This window comes from Carassius auratus, chromosome 4, assembly GCF_003368295.1.
Source record: "Carassius auratus strain Wakin chromosome 4, ASM336829v1, whole genome shotgun sequence".
Taxonomy (NCBI): Eukaryota; Metazoa; Chordata; class Actinopteri; order Cypriniformes; family Cyprinidae; genus Carassius; species Carassius auratus.
In genome coordinates, this window is record NC_039246.1 from 19,606,721 (window position 1) to 19,617,754 (window position 11,034).

Here is an 11,034-nt window from a genome sequence, read left to right on the forward strand (position 1 = left end):
ATCTAAGTGGTTTTGACATTTATATTTCTTAAAGAACCCTGATTCCGCAAAATATATTGAGCAGCATAACATTTTTCAACACTAATAGTAAGAAATGTTACTTGTGAGCAAATCTGCATATTAGAATGACCTTAATATTAGTCATTATGTGACATTGTAGTTATGAAGTACTAACTGCTGAAATCCAGCTTTGCAATCAGAGAAGTAAAATTGTGTTAATCCACCTTATTTTTCAATGCGGAAGTAAGTCTTTTTTTTTGTGTGTGTGAATGTGCAAGATTTCTGGTTCATTAGCCACTGTAGCAATAACGAGAAGAATAACAACATGCTGTAAATGCTAAAAATGTTTGCACTACAAACCAGTGTACGTGTGTTCATAATTAAAATAATACATTAAAATAATATGGTAAGACACCAGTTTACAGTATCAAGAAGCCAAACGAGCTGTTTTTACAGCTAATTTGTAATTAAATGTACAAATTTAAGCACCCACCCACAAAACAAAATTGTAGGTAAACTGGTTCCTTTGACATGTAGTGTTTTGCACAGTAACCAAAGTTTGGCTTGTGAAGTTTATTTTGTGTGTGTGTTTCTTTTCAGTAAACGTGTAATTATGCCACCGCTACCCTGCATACACTTCAGCATCTCCTTTCAAATAAAGACCATTTAACCACTGGTTGCATAATCACATGGTTAATCGTGCAGAAGGATAATGGTGTAGACCTGCAATTAAATAAAACACTCACAAAACACTTGCATTTTACTTTGAGTACTTTACACCATTTCAAGGTTTTATTTGACAGTATTTCAGTAAATATCATACAGTAAACAAGAGCTCTGCAAAAGTAAGTATATATCCATTGAGTTGCATTTCATAAAAATATCTCACTTACAGTTTTTGTAACTAGGTCATAGTGTCATATTTATAGTTTTTTAGCTGTATACAGGATGAACCACTCGTTTCTTTCAGTTCTACACAGTGATAGAGAGCCCCTTTTGAGCATTGCGTTGCCTCCATGGCTTTACTGATTAATCATCTTACTTAAATCATGTTATTTATCAGGTTGAGTCATTTAGGTCACATCTCTTTAACATTTGGCAAACTCAAGACAAAATCAATGGAAAATCAGTGTGAAAGCACTGACACTATTCTCTCATTAAACACACTAGCTACTCTACAAAATGACAAAGGAAAATAAACCCTAACGCCAGAAACTCAGCCTAAACAAGTACATGAATGCAAATGCTGCTAACTACGCAAGTGAATCCCCTTTTTCTCGTTGTTGCATTGCAAAAGAATGCAATTCATAATGTAACACATAGCATTTTTAATTTTAAAATTTAGCGTCAGTTTTTTTTTTAGGGCCAACATTTGTAATGTAGCTAAAGTTTGAAGTTTCTGAGTTTTGAAGTCACTACTAAATTTTCAGAAAGAGAAAGACTGAAAATGGGTTAATTGTCACTAGAAGCGATGTATAAAGTTCAGCTGACTCAGAAGACACTTTCAAACCGAGCAGACTAACGTGAACCTGTCGCGAAATCTGTGGCGAAATTTTCCACCCTCACGCAAAATCCGTATTGTGTAGATTTCTATTGAAATAAATGAATTTCACCCAGAAAAATTAGCCAAAAAACTGTTTGAATGCAACTTTACAACACATTGTTCAACAGTAAAGACAAGTTAAGATAACTCTGTTGCCCCCTTGAGTACGGAGGTTTGTTAGCGCTATGACGAAAAATAGATGCTAAGGATGCACAATGAAATGTATATTTACAATGTGCTAAAATTTGTTTCTACATTCGTGTACTTGCATGGACTATGTTTTTTCTGGTCTTAAGATGCCTTGTTCTTTATTCATAAAATTTATTTTGTACTTAAACCAAATTTCTAGAGATATCACCGCGTTAGTGATCCAACTCATTCATATGCACACAAAATCTTTGCTGGCACTCTACAGAAAATACATTTGCTTTGACAATGTCATTGTCCGTCTGAGATTTCGAAGGAACTACCACTCGGAATGTAATAGCCACAGAGGCACACTCATTTTTGGATTGCTTCAATTAATTTGTCTTTATCAGGGAAATGTTAGCACTATCTTGTAATGACTAGATCATTGTCGGCTCTCCTTGTCATATACAACAGTTGTCAAAGAGCGTCAGTGGAACCCGTCATCGCTTTATTTCTGTGGGAGATGAATATAATAGAGACGATGATATGACAATGGATAAAAGGGATGAGGTCTTGTCTGGGGTCCTTTTCACAGGAACTTGAATTGACATGTATATATGAATTAAAGTGTACAAAATTATAAGTTGTGAATAATTGTACACAGTATTGAAGGAATAATACACAATGAAGTCACAATGGGGGTTTGATGTGTGTGTGTGTGATTTCTGTGCCACTATCAGTTATAAAATCAGTATAAAATCAAACAATTAATACACTCCTTCAAAATCATGCAACTGGATGAGACCATATTGTTTTGTCAGTCCAGAACTATAGTTGGATGCCACTAGTTGCACAGAAATAATCCTATTTCACCTTCAATGCTGTAATGCTGTATATACTACTGACAGTGACATTAATAACAATTGAACTCATAAAAAGTAAATTATGAAAGAAAACACAGAATAATAATGTTATCTGAAGTCCAGATGTTAATGAAAAGTTTGTTCCATTACAGCTTAACATTCCAGTTGGTTACATTAACTGGTTACATCAATTCAATGGAGCAAAGAATCAATCTAGAGTCCTGTTCACGCCAAGAACGATAAATATAATGATAACTTGGTTAGCATCCATGTCAGTGCACAATAACATTATGTTTATTGCAAGCGACCGATGCAGTTATGCCATCTGCTTTAAATGCTAATTCAATTGGAAAGTGGTGGATTCTGATTCTGGTTGTCAGTGATTTTATCATTCATCAGATGGGAAAAAAAAGTGTTCTGAAAGTGATTCTCTGCATCATCGTTATACTGTATAATTACCCCACTCTCAGAATTAGAAAGATAATTACAACTTTATAGTGATCATCATTATCATCCTTGGTTTCAACGGGCCTTTAGCCACCTTGCTGTTCCATATGAAAATTAACCATGGTTTAATTATAATAGAAGTCTAGTAACCATGGTTTTTATTTTTTATTTGTTTTGGTGAATAGGTTACCATTTTCATAACCAGAGTTGTACTTCAAATACCATGGTTAAACTATGGCTAGTGAAGCAAAACCATGGTTAAATTGTGGTTCCCATGTTTTAACTAGTAACCGTGTTTTTTTTTTTTTTGGGGTTAATTCTTTTGTAAGGGGTGTGGCACACAGACGTTTAACATGACACTTACAGTTCAAACTATTTTAACTTTAACCTCATTTACTTTGGTCTTTTCAAAGCATAACCAAATAAATGTCAAAGAAATTCCATAATCTGAGACCTTTTAATTGGTTCTTTGTGTTTTCAGTTAGCCTTCGATTAGCAAGTTAACATCTTAGTATACTAGCTAGTAGAGGCTGATAGACTGTGTCTATGTAGATACATCAAAATACAGCACAAGATGGATAATGACATTCTAAGGAAAAAAAAACATTGCATGACAAAAGCATACATCACCTCTTTCATGTACTTTCAGAATTTGCTATTAGCAAGCTTGTTAAAATCCCCCTTTTGTGAAGAGTGCAACAAGCATAACGTTTTCACAACAAGCATGGCGCTTGTCTGGAGAGTGTTGAAGCCCTGACATGAACCATGTGAACTAGAGACTTAACAATACACAACCTTTAATAATAAACATAGTTTCATAACAGGATTTTGAAAATCAACTTATGCAATGAATAACATGGATGCACAGCATTTTATATGTACACATGTCTACTTAAAGACAAAGTGCTCAACAAACATTTGAACTCCTGTCAAAGATATAATTAATAAATATCTGCACTTCTTTTAGAAGACTCTCACCTCTCTTTCTATGTATGAAAATAGCTTTGAATTTTATACTGATATATCTATACTGTGGACATAAACTGGTCTCTCTAGACACCAATCAGCATTCGGAGACACAAATGTAATGGCATACTTATTCAGATCTGGCATTACTTTTGCACAGTTTCTACGGAACAAGTAATCCAATGAATTTATAGCAGCCGAAGTTTTTCTTTGTCTTGATGTCATTGTCTAGGATTTAGAGCTCAAATAAAGCAACAAGTGGTCAGCATAAGGCAGGGGTGTTCACTCTTGATCCTTGAGGGTCAATGTACTGCAGAATTTATCTCCAGCCTTCCCCAACACACTTGCCGGGATGTTTCTAGTATATCCTGAAGACCTTGATTAGCTGGTTCAGGTGTGTATAATTAGTATCGGAGCTTAGCTCTACAGGACAGTGGCCCTTCAGGAGCAAGATTGGACACCCCTGGCATAAGGCACTCTGCCATAATTAAATCATTTCATCGAAATCACCTTGGACTCAAATTGCTTTGTTCATGTACTCACATAAAGGGAGAATAGATTGAGAGTCAAGATAAGGTCAAAGCCCATTGGCTCCTTCAGTTCTGTATTGAAGTTGAGTAGGACCACCTATTAGCAACCACTCAAGTTTATATCGCTGTCAGTGGGAACGCACCTTAAAGTGGAGTAGGAATGAATTTTAGATTACACTCTTCTAATTTACACTGTGTATGATATCAGTACTCCAGTATGGGCTCACAATGGTGTGTAAAGACTGTATTTACAATATGTCTCAGATACATGTAGTCATATAATATATCTATTTCTATATTCATTTTCCGACCCTTATACAAACATCTGCAGGTCAGTCTTTAAGGCAGAGTTCATAGTCAAGTGTCCACTCATATAGGATCTCTTTAAACATATTCATTCTTCAAATACACAAAAACTGTATGTCAGGCAACTCCTTCAGTATTCTTCATTTTTTAATGAAAGTGTATAAAAATGGCTGTAGCCACCAGTGGTGGTTCAGACTCAGTAAGTGGTTCTCTCTGCATCTACATCTCAGAGTCTTGAGTGCTTTTACCCAACAGTTCAAACAAGTCTGGGAATCTTTTTGCACGCTACATGCAGCACTCATTCTACCGTGGTTCCATTTTTGGAGTGAATGCTTCCAGTTCTTAAGGTGGTGGGTGTCGTATCTGTTAAAATAACTTAAAATATAAATAAAAAATGCTCTGTCTAGAAATGCATGGAAAGTTCTTTAGTGAGGATTGTGGGAGGGTGGTACCTAGTCAAGGGTGGTACCTAGTCATCCTATCTCTTTCAAGAAGAGCAAGCCTGTGAAAAGCAATCAAGAAGAGCTCAACCAGTTCCAAAACAAGGCGGATCATTGCCAAAGGTTGGTCCAAAAGAAGTCGAGGCCGAAAGTAAGGTCTAAACTTGGGCCTGAGATCGTGATGAGATGTTATCTGCTGATGGTGGAGGTGGCTGAGCGCAAGGTACTGGGTAGCTTGTCCGTACCAGGGATTTTCCAGGGCCCTGGGGATACTGTGGTCTTCCTGCCTGATGCACAGCTGCTGGTCTTGGAGTTGTGGCTGGGACGACTCTCTTGGCTCATTTGCCCTTTCTCTGGTTCCTTTGGTAGGGCTTTGAATGGCACCAGAGCTCCTTGTTGGTTGTTGCTACCATTCAGGCATCCATTTCCCCCATTCATGTTGGTGTCATTTGGAGAAGTTTTGGGCGAGTCTTGCTTTTGAGATGGTGTATTGCTCCGCTCCCTCCTGCGCTCCTTGGACTTTGACCGGCTGCCTTTATGGGATTTGGGCTCTCCCGCAAGTTCATCAATGTATTGTTGCTCTCTCTTCCCTCCAATTGAGCGATGGTTGGTTCTGTTGCCCTCCCTCTTCTTGGTCCCACCCCCAACTCCACCTGCCAGGGCTGACCTCTTCCCCACACTGGCCTGCTCCAGAGCCCTACTCTCTGGGCCTCTAGGAACCTGGGAACAGTCTAGACCTGCTGCTTCCAAGGACAATGTATGAGGTGGGTTGGTGGGTGGGTTCACATGAGAAGAAGCTGATGGATTAGATAAGCTGTCGAGGGGTGCTGCTACTTCCGACAGACTTGCGAAGGCTGTAGTGTGAGCATCCCAGGGGGCGGGATTATCTGCTGGGAAAGCATGGAACAGTCACACAAACATTTAAACCAAAACAGAAAGGAGCACAATTGGAAACACACTAGAGTAAGAATAAGTAATAAGTAAGAGTAAGAATTAGTGGAACCTAAGCTAACACTGGCAAAGAATTACTATCTAACGAACATGAACCAAACACTCCCCAAACCAGTTGAGTGCAATCCCTACCCTGCAAGCTAATTTCATCTGTCAACTCAATCATGCAGTTACCTCTCAAGGAAAATTCAGACTTCATGGATTCAGTTCAAATGGTAATGGATTCAGTGACAAACAGTAATGCTACCTATCAAAGTACCAATGATAAAATGAGGGCAGGTTTAGAGTAGGTTAGGGTTAGAAACTTTTTAAATGTTGTGTAGGCAATTAGCACTATGGGCCCTATCTTGCACCCAGCGCAATTGACTTTGTACACCGACGCATGTGTCATTCCTATTTTGCACCCACGCAAAGCGCGCTTTTCCCTCCACAGAGGCACGTCGCTAAACTAGTGAATGAACTTGCGCTCCCTGGGCGGTTCAGCGCAAAAAAGGAGGCGTGTTCCGGCGCAAACAATCCCTGGTGCTATTTTGCTGTTCCATTAAACAATTGCGCCCCTGACCAGAAAAAACCTAGTCTAAAGTCAGTGGCGCGTTGTGCGTTGTTCATTATGCTAAGGGCGCATGCTTGACCATAATGTATTGCGTGCACAACGCGCATACACTTTGCTCATGTAATCTACACAGATGCAACAGTTATTTTTGCAAATCATAAATTGTTACACTAAAAAAATATTAACACATGAGATGACGGAAATCATTATGGTGTGCCACGAAGATTTGAAAAAATTGGCATAAATCTAGCTTACAAATTATTCAGGCTAATTATTCTCCCATCCCCATACAACACAACTTCTCGGTCTTTCACTGCTCTTACAAGAACATCAGTCTCCTCGGCTGTGAACCGCTCCTGGCGTGCGCCTGGTAAATACGCCATAATATTAGCAATCCATAATGGAACTTGCGCAACTGCTTTTAAAGGGAATGTTGGATGACGCTCTGATTGGTTTATTTCACGTTACGCCCAAACCACACCTATGAATAATGAAGCTACTTCAGACCAACCCATTTTAGATTTGCGCCGGGCGCAAGAGCCATTTATCCCACCGGGAAAATAGCAACAGCGACGAGACCCACCCACAAACTTACTTGCGCTTCGCGCTTTGACACTTGCGTTTCAGATCGTTAAAATAGGGCCCTATGAGTTACATGACAAATGAAATCGTTTGAGTGGTGGAATTTGCACTGAACTTGTTTGGGTAACCCCCCCCCCCAAAAAAATAAATAAATAAAAAATAATAAAAAATAAAGTAAATGTCACAAAGTACGTTGATATTACCATGGCCTTTTTCTAAGATGCACAATGCAAATAGTATGGGATCTGCATTATAATAATTACACAAAGTATGTTTGGCACTGTTCCATGGTCCATTACCAACTGTGCATAATGGAAATGCCACAGTACTTTTCTTGTAAGAACTCAAAACGTCTATATCATTGGTCTCAAACTCAATTCCTGGAGGGCCACAGCTCTGCACAGTTTTGCTCCAACCCTAATCAAACACACCTGATCCAGCTAATCAAGGTCTTCAGGATTATACTACAAACTTCCAAGCAGGTGTGATTTGGAGCTGGTTGGAGCTAAACTCTGCAGAGCTGTGGCCCTCCAGGAATTGAGTTTGAGACCACTGGTCTATATGATATTGTCTGCATACAGTACATACCAAAACAACTCCCATTTCTGACAGGAAATGGATAGTTTTCAGCCAGTAAGTTAGTTTCATGTCTACTGGATGTGGAATAATCAGGTTCTCTCATTCGCTTCTTATGCTATCTGCCTAACTGCCACACAACCACACACATACACACACAAACACATCACTTCACACCACGATGCTTATATTGGAGTGACACTTCCTCTCCTTAGACTCCCAATACAAAAGAGGGTCACCAACCTTAATATTCTCATTATACATCCCTAATCCTACCTGTCTCCTTGTATATCACAGGATACACCGAAGACTGCTCAGCTTTCTGTCTACCTACAAAGCACATAAGTACCCAGGCGGCCATTTTAACGTGTGCAAACAAGCGCATTGGTTGGGAATTCATTAATTCAACACATGAAAACAAACACCTACAACAGCATCTCTTTATCATTAAGCTTAAAATACAGGGAAATATGGCAAGTGTAAACAATTATGTGTCATTGTGTCTCTGCATTAGTGGTTTCTTTCTCTACTGGGGTCAATTTCTCTTGTTTATATGGCCCAAGTGTAGCAAAAATCACTGGTCTATAGAGGAAAAAGATGAATCCAAACTCATAAAGGGTTTTTCACTGTGAAACAGAAGACAGGTATGGAATATAAAACCGTAGAGGCTGACACAACCATCCCATGATGACTGTATTTCAGCTAAGTTTCTGTGGCGCCACTGAGATCTCAGTGGGATACTAAACGCGTGAGAAGAGATGGCCAAGTGTGAGCGGAATTCAAAGGCGAGTACGCATAGGGTTGTTTCAATGGCTATTAGGAGCTCATAGGATTTAAGACTACAGCAGTAGGCAAGTTTTGCTTGCAACTTGAATGTTAGAGCGGTAATGCAGACATAACTCTGATTTAAATTTATTTAAAATGGCAATAAACTTGGGAAATTTGATTCATTTATGTGAATAAGTGTGCTTGTTTGCTTCAAATTATCAGTTCAATAATTAATTTATCAGTCATTGATCAAAATATACACTGAAATAACCATTTTCTCACAGCTGTGAGTTACAGTACATTCACTAACACAGATATAAAATACACAATGTAAAACTACTGTATATATATATATATATATATATATATATATATATATATATATATATATATATATATATATATATATATATATATATACTCATAAATTTAAACAAACAAACAAAAAAATAGATATAAAAAACAGCAATCCAAACCACAGCACTCCGAGAATGAATGATGACTGGTGTGTTAGAATGCATGCACTCTGTTACAAACCGTGTCTTTAGGATGGCCCATTAGGAAGAAATAGGGGGAACCATGGTTGTCACTTTTCATGCACATGGAGAGACTGGAAGGTACCATTCCTATAAGAGGCGAAGTAACAACCTAGACCAATCATTAGGGTTAGAACAGTAGCCACAGGCTAAGACAATATTAAGATCAGTGTAGAGATAGTATTCAGTGAGGAAAATTGAGAACGGTAGTGAGAACTATTTACTGACAGCCATAAAACTGATGAAAGAGAAGAAGACTTGCTATATCTGCATTAATACAAAGAGCATGCTGTCACAGTCATGTTAAAGAAGTGTTGTGTTAGCAGGAAAATTTTCAGAGTTATTAAATATTAGTGTACAAGAGAATGGTTTTTCTCAATCGCTTGGCTCAATTCTCGAACAAGATTTTTCTCTCTCTCTCAAAACAGTAAGTTCAGATCATTGAACAGTTTGTTACTTTTACAACATTTGAATTTCTTAATAAATATGACACTAAATTATATATATATATAACTTTCCAGGGGTTGATCAATATTTAATTTCGGTGCTATTAGCCAATTTAATGACACAATTACTAGGTTGTGAAGCATGAATTACATTTGTGGTTGAGTTACTACATCTTGTGTTGTCATTTCCCATAAAACAAACATTTTTGATAGTTCTACTTACAGTTTAGAGAATTTAAAAAGGGTCATGAACTGAGAAACCAAAATTTCCCTGGATTTTTTTATATAAAAGAGGTCATTGTACTAAAAACACATCCCGTACGTTTCCGAACTCAAAATGTTATAGTTAGTCTAAAAACAGATTATATTGAAGCCAGTCGGCCACAATGACAGCTTGGGGAATGTTCTACTCTAAGATGTAATAGTGTGAATAAGCACATCCTCCGCAGAAGAAGATCAACGTCTGCTTCTACATCACTGCCTGTTTAGCCCCGCCCACCAATTCGTGCATTTAGTGTTTACTAGAAAGACTGTGAAGACAGCAAGAGTGCAGGGACAAATTCCATCAAGAAGTCTACCTTCTGATCCCAACGTTAGGAAAGAGTGAATGAACTTTATTTTTAATGAAGATCCACACCGCGTCAGTAAGAACTTGGTCCTCTGTTCATTTCATTTTCCCACAAATTTGTTTACAAACAAGGCACAATTCAAAGCAAGATTTTTTACAAAGACTGAATCTAAAGATGATGCTGTGTTGACAATATTGGTTCTGACAGTAATGTCGTAACTAAATTATGTTTTTTGATGCCAAAAATCTTGATAACAATATTAGTGGACCTCAGATAACAGTACAAAATAAAAAAACAAAGGCAGTTCATGACCCTTTTAAGAGCTAAAGCAATTGCGAAAAATTGCAACTGATGGTGACCTTTTTTTCTAAAATGATCTAACGTTACTAGAAATTCCATAGAGTGCAGAATATTAATATCAGATCAAACCTGTCAACTGCACATATTGTCCTCCTGGTGTGAATCAGTTATTTCACAAAATATTTCTAAATGTATGCTGTGATCTCCAGCCAATCCGCTTTGTTATACATTTCTTTATACATTACCCAATAAAACACCACCTCCTCCAAAGATTTGTTTTGTAATCTCTTGAGGCCCTGTAAACTAAGTGAGCTAATACTGCAGACATTTGTGAACAGTAAGGCACGTGTTCAGACAGCCAATGTAAACCTACCATATTCAGGGACCTGCCCCGTGCCTCTCTTGAGCAGCAGGCGAACTCTACGGCCACCCGATTTGATGAGCTCGATGGCCCGAGCGTGGGTCATATCCCTCGTGCTCTCCCCATTTATTTCAATGATCTGATCACCAACCTGCAAAACAGACAAGA

The 11,034-nt window shown here is 38.1% G+C and overlaps 1 protein-coding gene across 11 annotated transcripts in view; it reads right to left on the minus strand.

The window, feature by feature from the left end:
* Nucleotides 1–765: 765 nt before the first annotated feature.
* LOC113061885 (membrane-associated guanylate kinase, WW and PDZ domain-containing protein 2-like) overlaps nucleotides 766–11,034 on the minus strand; it is a 190,268-nt gene continuing 179,999 nt past the window's right edge. For 5 of the 11 annotated variants that reach the window (XM_026231406.1, XM_026231392.1, XM_026231413.1 and 2 more), the window contains 2 exons: nucleotides 10,879–11,017; nucleotides 766–6,114 (listed from right to left, as the gene is read on the minus strand). In XM_026231406.1, coding sequence (XP_026087191.1) covers nucleotides 5,414–6,114; nucleotides 10,879–11,017 — 840 coding nt within the window. In that variant the 3' untranslated portion in view covers nucleotides 766–5,413. Of the gene's footprint in view, nucleotides 6,115–9,191; nucleotides 9,303–10,878; nucleotides 11,018–11,034 lie in introns of all 11 variants that reach the window. The other 6 variants (XM_026231442.1, XM_026231434.1, XM_026231439.1 and 3 more) reach the window with 5 other exon arrangements.